At 46.3% G+C, this 20525-nt stretch overlaps 1 protein-coding gene across 1 annotated transcript in view; it reads right to left on the minus strand.

Annotated features, from left to right (window-relative positions):
* VRK2 (VRK serine/threonine kinase 2) overlaps positions 1-20525 on the minus strand; it is a 107045-nt gene that overhangs the window by 8858 nt on the left and 77662 nt on the right. The window contains exon 11 of the mRNA XM_066595742.1: positions 9821-10002. Within this exon, the coding sequence (XP_066451839.1) occupies positions 9821-10002 (182 nt within the window). The remainder of the gene's footprint in view (positions 1-9820; positions 10003-20525) is intronic.

The following is a 20525-nucleotide window of genomic DNA, read 5'->3' on the forward strand; positions in this document are numbered from 1 at the left end:
CTAGAAGGATTTCCATCACAGTAACTTATGCTCCATCTACAAGATAGGGGATAAGCTGCCGATCGGTGGGAAATAAACCACTGGAGCTCTTGGTGAGCTCAGAATCGCAGCCCTTCAGCATTCCGAAATGTGGACACGTTTGCGCCTCTCCTCCATTCACTTCAGGGCCCTTTCACACGTTTTTACGGTCGCCCGTATGCGTTATAAAAATGACATGAACGAAGAGTTGCCGTGATAGAGTGCTGATCTTCAGTTACATATTTTCTGCCGCTCACATGGGCGGCTGCTGTGTGTCGGCAAGAAAAAAAAAATACTCTGCAACGTGGAAAGCCATTGATCGGCAGAAATCCTCGGAATGGCTGCTAATGCTTAAATAGAGCCAGCTGTCTTCTTTTCCCAGTGTTGGACGCAGGTAAACTCCCTCCCCCTCCGTTTTTTTAGCTTCCATAGGAGTCCGTGGGAGCTTCCAGCGTATTTCAGCAAAAGATAGAGCAAGACCTATCTTTAGACGTGGCATATAGAATCGGTGACTGTTTGTGCCATTTTTCAGGCACGATTTCTTTATATAACCAAAAATCATTCATCTGAATGAATACATTGGAAGCAAATGCTTCAGATGGGGGGGAGGGGGTTGCCTGATTTTTTGACGCTGGTCATGTGAATAAGGCCTCAGTGTGACTGCTGGAGATAGTTGAGCGCTTGACTCTGTCCCATAGAAGCAATGCATGTAACAATGATTGTTTTGCTCTGAGGAAAGCTCTCTTAGACCAGCATTGCATAAGTCGATCTAAGTAAAGGCTGTGCTGGCATGAATTGCACCAAATGTAATAAGGGTAATGGGCAAGGAAAAAAAAAGGAGGCGCTCATAGTTTCTGCCTAGGTTTGGGCCCAGCTAGTTCCATCTGCTAGTCTAAGTGCAGCAGCATGAAGAAAATGTATTAAAAAGCCACAGGCAGGAATTCGGCTTCAAGATGCACTGCAACACGTAGAAAATTTCCCACCAATATTCGCATGAAAACTAGACCCCTCAAAAGGATCATCTAGGAATGTATTGTACGTTGTTTGGTCATAGTTGTCAACATTAAGCCACGAAAATTAAAAATTACAACTTTTATCAAAAACCTGCAGATTTAGCCCCAATATTTTATTTTCATAAAAGGCCATATGAGAAAAAGCACAACAAAGTTTGCTACCCGATTTCTCTAGAGTACGAATACATCCCATATGTGGACATAAACTGCTGTTTGAATACACTGAAGGGCTCAAAAGGAAAAGAGATTTTGCTGGAATAACTTTTATTGCATTTGCCGAACCATCTGAGGTGCCAGTACAGTGGGAACCCCCAAAAGTGACTCCATTTTGGAGACTCTCCCACGTCTAGCTTCTGACGACTCAAGTGGTCCGCTATTATGTTCTGGGAGGCTTTTAGGTGCAAAGCTGAAAGGATTATCACCTTTATTTCTGCCCAGGAGAAGATTCTTTCAGAAAGTTTTTACAGTCGTGGATGTCTGGTACCACCCTGCTGGCGAATAAAGGACACTGCCATTATATTATCAGAGAAGAGCTTAACATGCCTTCCCCTAAGTAACTCCTCTGCCTCCTATATCGCTTTTAATTCCCTGAAATTTGAGGACTGGGAAATGACATTAGACTCCCCAGGAGCCCTGGAAACCTGGTCCGCGAATTGCGCTACCCATCCTGTCCAGCATGCATTTGTAGTTACCAATACAAAAGGGGAAATAGACTAGTACGCTCCCTTACTGAGATTCGACATCCACCAAGTAAGGGATCTCTTAACCTGATGGGATAGCCTAATTTTACTATTTATCGAAGATGGATTTCTATCCCTTGCTGTTAGAATAAGTTTCTCCCAAGGTCCAGAATGGGACTGTTCCCAGGGAACAATGATTAATGCTGTGTATACACAATGTCATCTGTCCCAGAATTATCATTACTTCTCTCACATTTTCTCTCTCTCTGAAAGTGGTTACAGACTAGATAATGCTTTCTTCCATAATCTGAGGAAGACAAAAAACAACCAGACTCTGAATCAAGGAGGACACCTAAGAATATCTTCTGGGTTCCTTAGAGGAGGCATGTTCCAGTCCAATCTAGAGAGAAGGATCGTTGTTTGATTTAGGTGCCTGCACATGGTTTCTGGTGAATTAGCTACAACCAGGAAATCATAGAGGTATAGGATAATAGTTATCCCCATCTCTCTGAAATAATCCACCAGTTCTACTAACACCTTAGTAAATACCCTAGGAGCGGTGGAAATGCCAAAGGGTAAAGATACAAATTGAAAATGATTTTGTCCAGCTCAGGACCAAACACCCTAAAAGGGGATTAGGTAAAGTTTATTCTTAGAGGCAGACCATGACTTAAGCCATATCGATAGTCTTGACAAGTTGCCTAATACAGCATTTTTCGCCCTAAGCGGAATGGTCTTAGCAGAGTCATCTGCTAGAAACTCCATGACCATCTTTAGCAATATCCTCTCTGGGAGTTTTTTTGCCTCAAATGCTTTTGGGTGAGCCAAATATACGTAGAGCGTGCAACAAAGGTAGTGGCAATAATGGTTTCCCAGATGTAGGATTTGGTCGCCCAAGATTTCCTTAGCAGTGCATCCATCTTGCTTTCCATTGGATCTGTTAATTGTCAGGAATCCTCAAAAGCAGGGAAGTTTTCTTTACTGCTTTGCCACCTGCAGTTTGATCTTAGGGATCTCCTCCCATATCTTGACATCCTCAGGTGAGAAAAGGCATCTGTCTTTATAATTTTCTTCCAATTCTTTTTGCATTTAAGGCACATTTTTAGCCTTCTTCTTGACATTAGGCCTAGATCTGAGTTTGTCACCCTGTCATGACAAGAAACTCTTGTACTGCGTATAAACAATAATGTATTAAGAGATGTTTGCCCAGGAGGACCATACATGGTTTGCTGACTTTCCACATCTCCTTCATGGCAATCCATGGCGCTGTTGAAGTAAGTCTAGCCCTTTCTGATGATCAGTTGCAGGCTAAGAGGAGTCAACGGCCAATTTCCCCAATAGTGGAGGATTTAAATATGGCGCTATAGCCAGAACGGATGTAAAAGTCTGCATCTTCTACCTGGTGTCCCTTTATGCCCTGCAACACACATCCGCATTGAAGTGTACGCTCACACCAGAATGCACACTTGCTTGGCATTCGTGCACAGTGGCACAGTCACCACGAGTGATCCTGGGCCAGGATTGTTGCACTTCCATTCACTTCACCGCTCGTTATCCACCGGGAGCCGGAAAGGCTTAAGAGACTCACAAAGGCCTTCGTAGTGCGGGTAGGAAGGAGAGCTGCTTCACCTGACCAAGTCAGTCCACATAAAGAACTCTCCTGTCTGTGTCCACTGTAGGGAAATGAAGATCACTAGAGGTGGGTGGGGAAAGATGCTTGTAAACTCTGTCTTTTTTTTTTTTTAACATTTAGTAATCTCACAAAGGGACTTGAAGCTGTGATTGTCCGATCTCTTCTATAATACACTTTGTCACTTTTCTTACAGATAGGCCTATTAGATCCCTCCTCCAGCTGGGTCTACAAGGCACCCGTACATGGCAGATCCACAGGCCATGTACCATGGCAACCATCAGCACACCACAGTCTAATCATAGGGGTACTGATGGGGTGAAGGTTGGTGTCTGGATAACATTAGTGCCGTACAAGTACAGCGGTTTGTACCAAGGTGTTAACCTTTATACCCATTATTGGGGTACATTATTTACAGCATAACCTATGAAACTGTTTAGTTAAGTAGCCCCTATAATTTCCCACCTATCAACCTTTTGTTTATGTAATTTGCACCTTTTTTATGCGTGTCATGTCCATGTCATGCAATTCCAGGATCCTGGTTCTCCCTGGCAGAGTGTCATTCACTCAGAAATAATTAATTTCCCTTTTCAAACCTTGTATCAATGAGGCCGCAAAGTGACAGTCTGAGTGAAGAGATCCGGTTCACGATTACACTACAGCTAATACAATAGAACAAGCATAGGAAAACTCACCTCCTGCAGGGTGAGAAAAAGCAGCTTCAGCTCCAAAACTAACAGACCCCCAAAGTATCTGGAAAGTATTGGGTGATGACATGCCGAGACGATTATACAGGTGAACTCAGAGGGCTTTAAAATTATTCTTTAACTAGCTTACCTGTCGCGCGTTGCTGCGAAGACAGACAGACATACATTCGTTTTTAAATATCTAGATAACAACCAATCACAGCGCAGCTTTTTTAGGTTACCTCAGTGGTATAATATATAACAACCAATCACAGCGCAGCTTTCATGTTAAGTCAGCAGTAAGAGAAATAACCAATCACAGCCCAACTTTTATTCTGCCTCAGCAATATAAAAAATAGCAACGAATCACAGCGCTGCATTCATTTTACCTCAGCGGTATAATATATAGCAACCAATCACAGCACAGCTTTTATTTTACCTCAGCATTCTCAATATACAGGAATTGTCTTGTGATACGTTCGACGGATGCATCATTTTGTAGTTGAACACGCATCCCATTGCTCGTAATGCCTTTTGCTTTTGTGCTTGAGATGGAAATCAAACGATCTTTGTCTGGGGGGGCATAACTGTCGACGACGCTTGCACGCACCCCACCTATCGTAGGATAGATGTACTATGCCAGTAATCTTCCCAGGAGTGTACTCAACAACTTCCCATTAACTTTTCCTATTTATGACGTAATAGAAACTTGAAATTTGGCACGAGCATTGATTATATCGGGAAGCGAGAAAATTCGAATCCGTACGTAAAATTTGGACGCCAATTGTTTTGCGCTTAAAATTGAATAATCGAGTTGGGACCCATTAACTTTTCCTATTTATGACATAATCAATGCTCGTGCCAAATTTCAAGTTTCTATGACATTGGAAAGCGAGAAAATTAGATTCCGTACGTAAAATTTGGATGCCAATTCTTTTGCGCCTAGAATTGAATAATCGAGTTGGGACCCATTAACTTTTCCTATTTATGACATAATCAATGCGCGTGCCAAATTTCGAGTTTCTATTACATTGGGAAGCGAGAGAATTCGATTCCATACGTAAAATTTGGACGCTAATTCTTTTGCACATAGAATTGAATAATCGAGTTGGGACCGATTAGCTTTTCCTATTTATGACATATTCAATGCTCGTGCCAAATTTCGAGTTTCTATGACATTGGGAAGCGAGAGAATTCGATTCCGTACGTAAAATTTGGACGCTAATTCTTTTGCGCATAGAATTGAATAATCGAGTTGGGACCCATTAGCATTTCCTATTTGTGACATATTCAATGCCCGTGCCAAATTTCAAGTTTCTATGTGAGAAAATTACATTCCGTACGTAAAATTTGGACGCTAATTCTTTTGCGCATAGAATTGAATAATGGAGTTGGGACCCATTAGCTTTTCCTATTTATGACATAATCAATGCTCTTGCCAAATTTGACGTTTCTATGTCACTGGGAAGCGAGAAAATTAGATTCCGTACGTAAAATTTGGACGCTAATTCTTTGGCGCATAGAATTGAATAATGGAGTTGGGACCCATTAGCTTTTCCTATTTATGACATAATCAATGCTCCTGCCAAATTTCACGTTTCTATTACATTGGGAAGCGAGAGAATTCGATTCCGTACGTAAAATTTGGATGCTAATTCTTTGGCGCATAGAATTGAATAATCGACTTGGGACCGATTAGCGTTTCCTATTTATGACCTATTCAATGCCCGTGCCAAATTTCATGTTTCTATGACATTGGGAAGCGAGAGAATTCGATTCCGTACGTAAAATTTGGACGCTAATTCTTTTGCACATAGAATTGAATAATCGAGATGGGACCCATTAGTTTTTCCTATTTATGACATAATCAATGCTCGTGCCAAATTTCGAGTTTCTATGACATTGGGAAGCGAGAAAATTAGATTCCGTATGTAAAATTTGGACGCTAATTCTTTTGCGCATAGAATTGAATAATCAAGTTGGGACCCATTAACTTTTCCTATTTATGACATAATCAATGCTCGTGCCAAATTTCACGTTTCTATGACACCGGAAAGTGAGAAAATCACATTCTGTACGTAAAATTTGGACGCTAATTCTTTTGCGCATAGAATTGAATAATCGAGTTGGGACCCATTAACTTTTCCTATTTATGACATAATCAATGCTCGTGCCAAATTTCAAGTTTCTATGACACTGGGAAGCGAGAAAATTAGATTCCGTACGTAAAATTTGGACGCTAATTCTTTTGCGCATAGAATTGAATAATGGAGTTGGGACCCATTAGCTTTTCCTATTTATGACATAATCAATGCTCCTGCCAAATTTCACGTTTCTATTACATTGGGAAGCGAGAGAATTAGATTCTGTACGTAAAATTTGGACGCTAATTCTTTGGCGCATAGAATTGAATAATGGAGTTGGGACCCATTAGCTTTTCCTATTTATGACAATCAATGCTCGTGCCAAATTTCATGTTTCTACGACATCGGGACGTGAGAGAATTAGTGGCAGTGATGGAAATCGAACGATCTACGTGGGGGGGGTTGTAACTGTCGACGACGCTCGCACGCGCGCGCGCCATTTATCGTAGCATAAATGTACTATGCCTATAATCTTCCCAGGAGTGCACTCAACAACTTCCCAAAGTTTCATGGCGATCGGATGAATGGTGTAGTAGCGCATAAAGGACAAACAGACAGACAGACAGACGCATACATTCAATTTTATATATAGAGATGTAGAAAAGTATCATTTTTCTGGAATACCACATTGCCAGATTTCCAGTTGGATTGTAACCAGCTCAGGTGTATGTGTTCTCAAACTAGTCCGTTTCCCACGCAGGATAATTTGAGTGTGATGGACCTTACCACAGAAACTGCTTAGAGGGGGACACAGACACTCCTGTCAAAGTTACTTATGATGATGGCACAGCTTCTGTCACAGGTTATAATAGAGGAGATCACAGCTATATACTTATGGCTTGGAGCCTGTTTAGAAGAATATACAACATAATTATTAAACTGGTCTCCAGCAGGCAGAGATGGTACAGCCTGTAGCTAATGCTATCCTGATGCGTCATGGGATTGATAGCACAGAATAGTGAAAGCAACATCAAGATGGCGCATGTTAAGCATCAGACGTGCGGCTGCAGTGCATGGAAATGACTGAAATCTACAGAGCGTGACAGTTAATCAGGTGAGGGATGGAAAAAAAAAATCAGTTTTCTCCGCAAGTCTTCGGAGGAAGAGAGGGGAGCGCTGACAGCGGGAAGTCTTCGGAGGAGGAGAGGGGAGCGCTGACAGCGGGAAGTCTTCGGAGGAGGAGAGGGAGCGCTGACAGCGGGAAGTCTTCGGTGGAGGAGAGGGGAGCGCCGCACAGCATGAAATCAGCAATGGTACTCCAATGCTCTAGCTAGGAATAAAAAGACAGTCTGTTTTGAAACGGCCCTGTCCTTTTTATAACAACGGAGGTAAAATCATACGTTGTGATAAGTCTGCCCCCTTAGGTGTTGGCACTTGGTGATAAGTAAGTGGGTTGTGGGTTTTGGGTTACAGTTTGGGCACTCAGTCTCTAAAAGGTTCACCATCACTGGCATAGATACCAACACTAGAATATACCACTGCTTGCTGATCGAAAGAGTCCAAGCGCTGCGGCTCATACTGATCACTGGAATGAAAGGGCTGCCGTGCCTGGAGCCTTTTTGAATTTTTGCCAAAGAGCAGATCTGTTTAAGTGCTCCAGTACACTGCATAGTACCTGGTCAGAAGCGGTGCTGTGCAGCAAAAAGTGGGTGCTCAATCCCTATCTTCTGGGGTAACCAAGCATTAAGGTTTCCACTCTTCAGAAAGTGCTGGTAAATACTTTATATATCACTTGTTGAGTTCAGCGTAAACTCATCCATACAAAAGGGCAGTGCCAGGAACTATAACATCTGTATACTTGCAAAAGCTATATTACGCAAAGAGCAGTCAAGTAGGGCTCATAAACTTTATGGGTGCTGTAATACAGCTCCGTACGACTCAGGGGTTCTAGGGACGAGTAATCCAGCAAATCAATAAAGTCACCAGTGCTCTCAGCCATTGAAATGGCCAATAGTTTCAGGAGTTCAAAATGTTCTGTCCCCGCATAAATGCATGGGAAAATAAAACATGCTGCATATTCGTGTGACCGAATTGTGCACGCCAAATACACGCATGTCAATGAACACATTGAAATCAATGGGATCTATTTTCTGCGCATTGTGTGTGCAAATCTTTCGTGAGCAAAAGCACGCATGTGATTCCGACCTAAACAGGCTCCTTCACACGGGCAATGCATTTTTGTGCATGCCTCTCTGTAACGTATTTGAGCTATGAGCAAGGTTTTTTTTTTGCATGCCAATCGATGTATTTTATTGCAATTTTGCACCCACAGGGCATGTTTTTTTGCGCACAGGGCACAATCTCACCCCAACTTAAATGGCTATGTAGCCTACTGAGTTACACTTGTGCTTTTTTTCCTGCCGAATTTGCAGCGTATTGCGCATCCCACTGCATACTACATGTGCATTTGTGCATTCCCCATAGACTTCTACGGGGAACTCAAAAAAAGACACGCAAGTAAACCCATTGGAGTCAATGGAATCTATTCTCTGCATATTGTGCGCACAAATTAATTAAAGGTTAAGGAGGGAAGTGTTCTTATTAGAAAACTAAACACTTGAACAAGGGGGGGGACAATCTGAGATTAGTTGAAGAAAAAAAAAACCTGAAAGCATGAGCGGAAATATTTTACTGAAAGAGTAGATGTCACATTTGTCCTGGGCGCAATGCACACCTCGCGCAGAACAGAATCAAGTCTGTAAACCCTGAACAAATGGGAAACACAATGCTGTAGAACAAACCCCAAGTCAACAAAGGAAAACACAAACTAAGAGGGAAAACTGACCCTGCTCCTGACTGGGAAGGGCCCAAACCTAAAATCAGATAGACCGCTCTGATAAGTGCAAACCTGCCGAACACTTCACAGCCTGCTACCTGAACTTAACAGGGGGCAAGGGAGAAGACCGAAACCCAGTATGAACAACCAAGAGTGAGGGAAATAAACCGCAACTTAACTGAAAGATGCACAGCCAACTCCAGGACTTGGACACAGTTTCAACCACGACGATCAACTGAACTGCAATATTGAGCCTTGTGTGGCGCAGAGTGCTATGTCAACCATCAATCTGTATAGGGGCAGAGCGACAAGTCTGCTTCCATAACGTACCATCGTCACGACCGACAAGCCGTGACAGTAGGTGTGGCTGGAGAAATCAACCTTATATATATTCAAGTTGCCCGGAATAAGCATAGATCTATCCTAACAGAGGAACAAAAAGGAAATAATAAAAAGGCATCGATCTCCGCAGTAAGCAGAATGTCCATTTATCAGTATTGGCATCTCTGTAAACGTTGATACATTAACATTTGCCAATGCATGTGTGCCAATAAAATGTAATTGGCTGTGCTATCCTTATTAGAGACCAAGAACAAAAAATATCTGCCAACTCCACCAAATCTCACCCTTCTGATCCTTTGATATGTGTAGACTTCTGAGAATAAACGCCTCTACTGTCCCCAGTAAGCTTACTCTCTATGTATCCCAGCGTGTCACTATGAATACAGTGTAAAAAGCTGAGCTGTTGCAGATCGCTATTGTATTAAAAAAGGATGTTCTTAGAAGATCGGATCCTCTTCCTTCCAGATCAGCACTCCAGTTCCCCCTTTCATTACGTAGTAATACAGTAAATACGAGGATATATTTCTATACCTTCTTCCTAACTCCTGTGGACAGTTTCTCGGAGGATCGTGCATTTGAAATAATCAGTGAAGATCTAAGACTTGTCCCCATAGAATCCAGGGCCTTCAGCAGGATTCTCTTCAGGGCTGCATAATTTGGCTTTTCACTGTACACCAATAACGAAACTTCAGCCATGAACTTGGCCAGTTCTTCTGCAGATGCATAAAACAGATCTGAGATTTAGTAGGTGTACTGAAATATAGGACATGAAAAGAAACGGTTGTACATCATAAACTGGGTCATTGCCCTTTACCCTTTCCAGAGAAGAGAATAGTTGAAACAACAACAAAAAATAGCAACACTTTTTTTTTCTTGACCGAGATATTGTTTTTTAATATATGTTTTATTACTTTGGCTTAGCGATGAAAAAGAAACCAAGAAGAACAGATGCAATTTTTAATAAATCACTACCTGTAATATAAATTGAATTTGCTCTTTGGTATTTGGTTTCCATATGAGTAAGAAAAAGATTCGGTAAAGTATAGAACCAGTCAAATATCACAGTGAAGTATTTGCAGCTGCCTCTATTGGACACAGTGGTGCTTATTTACTAATAGTGTCTAAAACTTAGTGCAAACTTTGGCTGGACAGTCTTAAAATGTGTCAAATTTATCACCGAATGACTACCTATTGGTTGGGTAAGTGGATCTGAAAAGATTGTGCCACAATTTGGATGAGTGGATCTACAGTCCTTCTGACGGGCCGCTCACATGTAACGCTTTCAAGTGGAAGAAGGAAGTGGTGTGCAAGCACAAGCAGCTGATTTAGGCACTAGTCACACACTAGTATTCCAGTTGTATACCATCATGTTTCCATCGCCCCTGAAAGGCAGAAGTATTCTGACGAATTTTGGTTGGTAAGGAAAAGGGGGAACTGGACTGAACCATTAAAGGTCAATAGAATCCTTTGGGATCATTTAAAAAACGCATGGGAGTCCAGTTATGTCACATGACTGTAGAGATAGAAAAAGTTATATCTAGAGATGAGCGAGCATACTCGCTAAGGGCAATTACTTGATTGAGCATTGCCCTTAGCGAGTGCCTGCCCGCTCGGAAGAAAAGGTTCGGCTGCCGGCGGCGGACGGGGAGTGGGGGGGAGGAACGGAGGGGAGATCTCTCTCTCCCTCTCTCCCCCCCGCAACTCACCCGAACCTTTTCTTCCGAGCGGGCAGGTACTCGCTAAGGACATTGCTCGATAGAGTAATTGTCCTTAGCGAGTATGCTCGCTCATCTCTAGTTATATTTTTCCGATTACAGAATTTAGTCATGACATCCAGAAGGCCAAAACACATGACTCTACTGGCAAAAGGTACTGGAAAAATAACTACTGGGGTTATAGGGATTGATTTAGATGAACTAACGGTAGTCAAATAATGGGGATGTTTGGGTGAAGGAATCACTCTGCTAAGTAGAAGCTGGACAATGACTCCATAACTAGACATTTGATCGTGTAGTTCATAGCAAGACTCTGTTCACACTAATGTCAAGGATTCACGACAGATAAGTGATGAGGTTGGGAATGGATCCTGAGTATCTCACTGATGCAAAGTACAAAAAGTACAATATGCCATCAGCCTAGGGTTCCTTCAGACTGGTGAGAAAATCGCCGGGTTTTTTAGTGATGCAAGAGTGAGTGATAACACATGATTATGAAACTGATGTTTTTGAATGGTTTCCTTCTCATTTGTGATGTTTTTACTCATGCGATGCTGTGTGGGGGAAAAAAAATAAATAAATAAATTTTTAAAAAACCGCAGCATCTCCTTTCTTTATGTGATATCACCCATTGCCGCCCTTTGAAAACAGTGGGAGAACATCGCGATCCCCGGCTGTGACTGCTGTGGCAGAGGATTCCTTCAGCCCCACAGGGATGCGAAGCTGTCGCATAGAGGGTATTTCACATGTTTCCAACGGGGGTGGCGGCAGCAGCACCGGCCCCATTGAAAGCAATTGGAGATATTGCGATCTCCTGCGGCAGCTATGACAGCTGGGGCGGGGATGAAGGGAACCCCTACAGGGATGCAAGGCTGTTTCCAAGTGAACACCTTGCATCTAGGGTTTTTCTAAAGGATTGGGGGCGATATCGATCCGTGAATCGCGGCCAGTTATCACTCTCGCCAGTATCCAGTGGCCCTAATGTACATATCCGAACAAAAGGCGGTGTGTGAAACTGTAAACATGCCTTCATGTGGTTTCAGAAACACACAATCAAGATACTAACAATGACCTGCCCATCAGTGTGTGAGTGGGTTTGTGAGTGACTTACATGCTCCGCCCCTGATCACATGACAGTGAAGTCAAAGGTCCTTCATTCATCCCCAGTGAAGGAGTTACATGCTTCATCCCTGATCACATGACGATGACATCATCACAGGTCCTGTACGCACACGGCTGCTGTACCGTTAGGTGTTCGTTAGTGTTCCATAGCAACTGAGGCCGCAGGGGTTTTCTAGTCTGCCCGTAATCTGCACAAGAATGCAGGACCTGTGATGACGTCACAGTCATGTGATCAGGTTAGAGCATGCAAGTCATTCACTCAGGATGAGGTTCACCGTCATGTGATCAGGGGCGGAGCAAGACGGTGACGTCATCACAAGTCCTTCATCTCCAGTGCTGTGCAGCTTCTGATCCCTGTTGTGTGGAACGAACATTGTATGTAGCAGTGCTGTGTGTTTGGCGTGCATGTAGCCCAGCTGTGTGCCACTAGAAACACTGGTACTATAATTTCCTATTAATTACTAGTCTTATGTTAAAGTTGACATGGTATAAACACAAATACAGAGCACATAACTCTGAAACCAAAAATGCTTTATTTAATACATAAATCATCTCAAACATGAATCACACTATAAAAAAATGTCATCCCACGAACATTTCACAAAAGACTGATGTACTGATTTTAAACATCAACAGTCTCACAAATATATATATATTACTTATAATGTACAAAGCGTAATAAAAACACACACACATTTCATCAGCAAAAGTGTTTCAAATGGTGACACGCGGGGTATAAATAGGATTTAGAGTCAATCAAAACATAATCTAAGATCACCTGACTACCCTGTCGTTATCAGAGGAGAAACAAAAGCCCGTTCTACCTATTGTGCACACATCATATAATTGCGCATGCGCAAAGAAACACTTGCAACCATCTTTGACATTGCCAAATGCCAAGAAATTACATCACATCAATACATCTAAAAAACAAATTGTTACGGCACTCTGCCCCCCGAGCGCCAGTTGGGGTGCCCTGATCTCCTGCACCCCACTGTCCCTGCCTACTTGCCTCGGCCCTGGCTAACCCCAGGCGGACAACTGGGCGGCAGTCCCTGCACTGGCTAGGGACCTGGCGACTACCTGGATGGAACAACTAACAGGGGACAGAGTGCCGACAGAAGAGGCAGGTGAAACAGACCAACAAAACTACGAGGTGAAACAAGGCTGGAGGTGGAGCTCACAGGCAAACGAAAGGAAACTGACAAGCAACTAGGACAGACTAGAATAGACCTGACTAGAGGCTAGCAGAACCAATAACTGGCAGTGAGTTCAGGTCACTGCCAGCCTTTTAACTAAAAGCCTCCGCCCCGGGGCGGAGAGTGGGAGGAGCCGACTCTCCCCCTGTTGCATAAGGGAGGTGGATGAGAGCGGGCGGCACCCTACGGGCGGACACGCCCACGCCGCAGCACGCTGGCTGCTCCACGCTGCTGCACGCTGGCTGCTCCACGCCGCCGGGAGATCCCTGACAGCACAGCTCCGGGGCGCCGAAGCCAAGCTCGAAGCGGCGCGCGCCGGCCGCGGGACCCAGCGCCGCCCTGCATGGTAACATTACCCCCCCTCTGACGGGGGACCTCCGGGCCCCCGGAAACTCGACCAGGCTTATCTGGAAAACGACGGTGGAACCGCCGTACCAACACGGGAGCATGAACATCACATGCGGCCACCCAGGAATGATCTTCTGGTGGAAAACCCTTCCAGGCCACCAAGTATTGTAGGATTCCTCGACACCGACGAGAGTCCAGTATCTCCTGGACCTCGTATTCGACTTCATCCCGGACCAGGGTGGGCGGAGGGGGACCGGAGGTGGGTATCACCGAAGGGACAAAAGGTTTCAGCAGCGACTTATGGAATACCCTGTGAACCCTCCATGTGGTTGGCAACCCCAGCTCGTAGGCGAGTGGGTTCACCACACGTGTGATGGCAAACGGCCCCACGTAACGTGGCGCCAGCTTCAAGGACGGGACCCGCAATTTGAGATTTTTAGAAGACAGGTATACCTTCTGTCCCACCCTGTAAGGTTCAGACACAGACAGACTCTTCCCACTGCGCAACTGCATACGGGCCCCCGCTGCCTCCAAGTTTCTCTGCACCTCTTTCCATACTCCCCGAAGCGTATCTGTGGCGTCATCCGCTGCCGGACAGAGCGACGGAGTAGGGATTGCTGTAAGGAAGCGAGGATGCTGACCGTATACACTAAAAAATGGGGACACCCCAGTAGAAGAACAAAGGCGGTTGTTTAGTGCAAACTCTGCCAACGGCAGGAACTCTGCCCACTGGTAAGCCTTTTCGCTGGCAAACAACCGTAAATATTGCACTAAGTCTTGGTTCTTCCGCTCAGTCTGACCATTAGTCTGCGGGTGGAACGCTGACGAGAAGGAAAGCGACGTTCCCAGGTTTCTGCAGAAGGCACGCCAAAACTGCGACACAAACTGAACCCCGCGATCAGATACAATATTTTGGGGAACCCCATGTAGGCGAATTATTTCCTTTACAAAAATCGTGGCAAATTCTTTTGCCGAGGGTAGCTTTTTTAACGCCACAAAATGTGCCATCTTTGAGAACCGCTCGACCACCACTAAGATAGTGGTGCATTTCTGGGATTCTGGTAGGTCAGTGATGAAATCTACTGATAAGTGAGACCAGGGACTGGAAGGAACCGGTAGTGGTCTCAGAGGACCCTCCGGAGGACGCCGCCGACTCTTATTGCGAGCACAGACCGAGCAACCCCTCACAAAGTTGCGGATCTCCTGAGACATGCCTGGCCACCAGAAGTATCGGGAGCAAAGCTCCAGGGTCCCCTGGAACCCTGGATGCCCGGCGAGAGCCGACGAGTGGGACTCATCCATGACTCTAGGGCGTAGGGTCTCTGGCACAAACCATCTGCCCTCCGGCACCCCTGACGGAGCGTCCTGCTGGGCATCCTGTAGTTGAGGGACGAAGTTAGACTCTAACACTGCCACCACCACGCCGGGGGCTAAGATATTCTCGGGAGTCATGGTCCCACTGTCTGGTACCCCGAAACTCCGTGACAGAGCATCCGCCTTCACGTTCTTCTCTCCGGGGATATATGTCACGACAAAGTTAAACCTGGCGAAGAACAACGCCCACCTGGCTTGACGAGCAGTGAGTCTTTTCGCATTGGCGAGATATACCAGATTCTTGTGATCAGTATATACGGTAATTGGGTGTCTAGCACCCTCAAGATGGTGTCGCCACTCTTCCAGAGCCCATTTGATAGCCAACAATTCCCGGTTACCCACGTCGTAGTTGCGCTCTGCTGAATTGAACTTTCGCGAAAAGAACGCACATGGGCTATAGCCAGACCTCCCACTGACTTCCTGCGACAATACTGCTCCTGTCCCCACTTCCGACGCGTCTACCTCAATAAAAAAGGGTAGTAGTGCGTCCGGCTGTATTAGCACCGGGGCAGTCGTGAATGCCTTTTTTAGACGGCTAAAGGCCTCAAGGGCTGCAGGCGACCACTTACCCAAGTCAGCCCCCTTCTTAGTCAGGTCGGTCAGAGGTTGAGCAATAACTGAGTAATTTCTAATGAATTTGCGGTAGAAATTTGCAAAACCTAAGAACCGCTGGAGAGCCTTGAGGTTGTCGGGTCTGACCCATTGGGAGATTGCTGCTACTTTATCAGACTCCATCTGAATCTCTGTGGGGGAAATTACATAACCAAGGAAGGATACTTGTTTAGAGCCAAATGTACATTTCTCTAATTTGACAAAAAGTTGATACTCGCGCAAACGGGTCAGGACCAACCTCAGGTGCCGCACATGTGAATCCCAGTCAGGTGAGTACACCAGGATGTCGTCCAGATAAATGACCAGAAATACCCCCAGGAAGTCGTGGAAGACTGCGTTCATAAAACCCTGAAACACAGCGGGGGCATTACAGAGTCCAAAAGGCATGACCAGACATTCAAAATGTCCTAACGGGGTGTTGAACGCTGTCTTCCATTCATCTCCCTCTCTGATGCGAATTAAATTGTAAGCCCCCCTTAAGTCCAGTTTGGAGAACCAGTGAGCCCCTACCACCTGATTCAACAAGTCAGGAATTAGGGGCAAGGAGCACTGGTTCTTCACAGTGATTTTATTCAAGGCCCGATAATCCACACAAGGCCTTAGTGTCCCGTCCTTCTTCTCTACAAAGAAGAGACCTGCCCCGGCCGGGGACCTGGACGGCCGGATATGTCGGTTGGCCAGAGCTTCCGAGACATAGGACTTGAGGGCTTCATGCTCACGACCTGACAGATTGAATATGGCTCCCTTAGGGATGGGACCGTCGGGAATCAGGTCGATACCACAGTCCCACTCCCTATGGGGGGGCAGAGCCTTAGACAGTCGTTTGGAGAATACATCCTGAAAGTCTGACAAATACTCCGGAATGAGCACCGTATCTGCGGAGCACACAGCTATAGTAGACAGGTGATTGTGACACGATGACCCCCAATGAGTCAATTCCCGGGTGGACCAATCAAATTGGGGGTTGTGCAGTGCCAACCAGGGCATACCAAGCACCACATCAACCGACATTTTTTCCATAACCAAGAAAGACAGTTCTTCCGAGTGGAGGACCCCCACCGTGAACTGTAATCTTGGGGTCCTCCATCGTACCAAGCCTGTAGAGAGAGGGGTAGCATCAATGCTGGTAAAATGAATTGGCGTCTTCAACGCCACAAATTCCGCCATCAGAGAACGGACAAAACCCAGACTTATCAAGTTAGCGGCTGCTCCGGAATCAATAAACGCCCGCCCTGATCGGGAAAAATCCCCGAATCTAACATGACACGGTACCAAAAGTTTAGGAAGTACCTGAAGTCCTAGGCGATCCTCCCTGCAATCGCCTAGGACTCGGAGTTTTCCGCCGGTTCCGGCTGCGGGCGTTTGAGACCTCAGTGGGCAGGTTATCACCCGATGTCCAGCTTTCCCGCAGTAGAGGCAGAGACGATGCAACAAACGGATCCGGCGTCGCTCTTTGGGGTCCAGCGGGTCCACCTCCATCGGCTCGGGCGCAGAGACTGGTAAGGAGGAGGAGGGACCAGGGCCACTGACCTCCCTGACTCTACGGGTCTGCCTGTCCTGCTTCCTAGACCTGAGCCTCCTATCTGCTCTCACCGCTAGCTCCATAGCCTCCCTTAAGGACCCGGGAACGGGATGGGAAATTAACAGGTCTTTAACTGCGTCCGAGAGGCTCTGCAGAAAAATGTCCTTCAGCGCGCTATCGTTCCATGTCGTATCCCCCGCATAGCGTCTGAAGTTGGAGCAATAATCCTCCACACATGACAACCCCTGCCGCAGCGCCAACAACTGTGAAACCGCCAACCCCGCTCGGTCCGGTTCGTCGAAGATACCCCCGAGTTCCTGAAAAAAGGAGTCCACGGACTGCAGGCAGGAGGAACCCTCGGGGATGGAGAAAGCCCATGTCTGTGCCGAGCCCCGCAGCAGGGACATTATCAGCCCGACCCTCTGAGCCTCCGACCCGGAAGAACGGGGACGCATGCGAAAAAACAGGCAACACGCCTGTCGGAAAACAAAAAACTTGTTCCTCTCCCCAGAAAACACCTCGGGAAGAGGGCACTTGGGTTCGGGGCTGGTTGAGGCGTCCGGCCCCTGCGACACCCCCCGCTGCTCCTGGGCCACCATGCGGGCGGATAAATCCTGGATCACAGGCACCAGGGCCTGCAGCTGGTTCGTGAGGGAACTGATCGCCTCCATGACAAAAACGGTTTTAAAGGGCCAGTTATTATGTTACGGCACTCTGCCCCCCGAGCGCCAGTTGGGGTGCCCTGATCTCCTGCACCCCACTGTCCCTGCCTACTTGCCTCGGCCCTGGCTAACCCCAGGCGGACAACTGGGCGGCAGTCCCTGCACTGGCTAGGGACCTGGCGACTACCTGGATGGAACAACTAACAGGGGACAGAGTGCCGACAGAAGAGGCAGGTGAAACAGACCAACAAAACTACGAGGTGAAACAAGGCTGGAGGTGGAGCTCACAGGCAAACGAAAGGAAACTGACAAGCAACTAGGACAGACTAGAATAGACCTGACTAGAGGCTAGCAGAACCAATAACTGGCAGTGAGTTCAGGTCACTGCCAGCCTTTTAACTAAAAGCCTCCGCCCCGGGGCGGAGAGTGGGAGGAGCCGACTCTCCCCCTGTTGCATAAGGGAGGTGGATGAGAGCGGGCGGCACCCTACGGGCGGACACGCCCACGCCGCAGCACGCTGGCTGCTCCACGCTGCTGCACGCTGGCTGCTCCACGCCGCCGGGAGATCCCTGACAGCACAGCTCCGGGGCGCCGAAGCCAAGCTCGAAGCGGCGCGCGCCGGCCGCGGGACCCAGCGCCGCCCTGCATGGTAACACAAATACCTAAAGCTTTGTTCACATGAGCGTGTTTGTGTGCATAGATACGTCCGCACAAAACCGCACGTTTATTAGAACCATTGGTTCCTTATGGTGTGTTCACATGTCTGTGTTTTACAGGCATGCAAAAGAACGTACCTGCAAAACATAGGCCATGCATGCACCATAGGTCCGTGGTGCGTGTCAATATTACCAGCGGGGAGTCCCCTTGTCACTGAATACCGTGACAGCACTGTCACAGTGTTCCGTGACAAGGGGACTACCTGCGGGGAGTAAGGAATCCCCTGCCACAGCTGTGGCAGAGGATCGCGAAGCTCTCCCATTGATTTCAATGGGGATGCCACTGCTGGCGGCCCCATTGAAAGCAATAGGATACCGGGGCTCAGGCACATCTAGCCGCTTGGTCTCCGGCACTGTAATGAAGTTCTTTTAGCAGGCGGGGATTTAAAATCCCCGCCTGCTGAAAGGGCTGCATCCGATTGGCTGAGCGTTCAGCCAATCACAGGCAGTGCTCAGACATTCATTGAATGACAGCTGAGCGCTTCCTGTGATTGGTCACAGTGCTTCAATGAATGGCTGAGCGCTTAGCCAATCAGACGCAGCCCTTTCAGCAGGCGGGTATTTTGTCAATGCTACTCCATGTCAACTTTAATAAAAGACTAGTAATTATTAGGAAATTATAGTAGCAGTGTTTCTGGTGGCGCAAGCTTTGCTACATGCACGTCACACACAGAGCTCTGCTCCATGTACATCACATACAGCTCTGCTACATACATTCTTCATCCACAAGAGGGATCACAAGCAGTAAAAAACCTGTGATGATGTCACAGTCATGCTTCGCCCCGATCACATGATGCTGTCATCACAGATCCTTCATCCCGAGTGAGTTACATGCTCCACCCCAGTTCACATGACAGTGACATCATCACAGGTCCTGTAAACACACGGCTGCTGTCCGGCTATGTGTTCCTTAGTATTCCATAGGAACCGAGGCTGCAAGGAGTTTGTAGGGGATGCAGTCTGTCTGTAATCTGTGTAGGGATAAAGGACCTGTGCCACCGTCATGTGATCAGGGGCGGAGCATGTAACTCACTCACGGACAGGTGGTCGTTAGTATTTTTATTTGTGGGAGAATTATCTTAGACTTGCATTTTATATGCTGATCCCAAATCTAGAATATATTAGAATTAAAGACGTAAACCTCTGACCATCCTGCGTGCCAAAAGGTCAAAGCTATGTCAGCTGTGAGATAGCCAAGATTTGCAGTGTAATTTACACCAGTGGCTCCGCCTCTTCATCCCAATTACTTTCCTTTTTAAAGTGTCAAGGACCACAGAACACGGGCAAAGTCTCAATTTTTTTGTGGTTATAGCTTGTACAAATTCCCTATAATGTGCAATTATCATTACATGGATGCAGATGTTAATGCACAAAGGACCTGCAGGAAGATTGTATGGTCTGGTTGAAGCCGTGTTTACAGTTATATTTAAAGGTACACTCCAGGCAAGACGAAAGCACCTGAGGGGGTGCTGCATGACGCAGGTAGTTCTCTCCAGGGTCATTGTAAACCCATGTGTTGTGCACTAGGCAGAAATCTAACACAGTGAAGAAATGAATGTGGCTTTGGTATTTTAACCTGCACTTGTATCAAAGGGGTTCAGCACTCAGACATGTCCGATCATTAGTAAAGCTGATGTTGTGCCTATATTGAATTACTCTGATTCTCCTGGTTGGAATGCAGTTCTGAGTGAGAGGTCTTTATGCCTCTTCTCTAAGTGATGATCCGATGAGACTGCAGCACCTTTACTCCCTTTACAAGCCAATACAGGAGCATGCAAAACTGACCTAAGTCTGCAGGGAAAACAGTTTGCCCTGGCATCAGCATGGCATCATTGACATGGCCGTATAAGTATTGGTTTTTACGTAGCGAACTCTAGTTTTTCTTGGTACCATTTTAGGGTGCATATAATGTATTTTAAACATTTTTGTTTTTGAAGTGCAGGGAAAGAAAACCCATCAATTCTAA

The sequence above is a fragment of the Eleutherodactylus coqui genome, chromosome 3 (assembly GCF_035609145.1).
Source record: "Eleutherodactylus coqui strain aEleCoq1 chromosome 3, aEleCoq1.hap1, whole genome shotgun sequence".
Taxonomy (NCBI): Eukaryota; Metazoa; Chordata; class Amphibia; order Anura; family Eleutherodactylidae; genus Eleutherodactylus; species Eleutherodactylus coqui.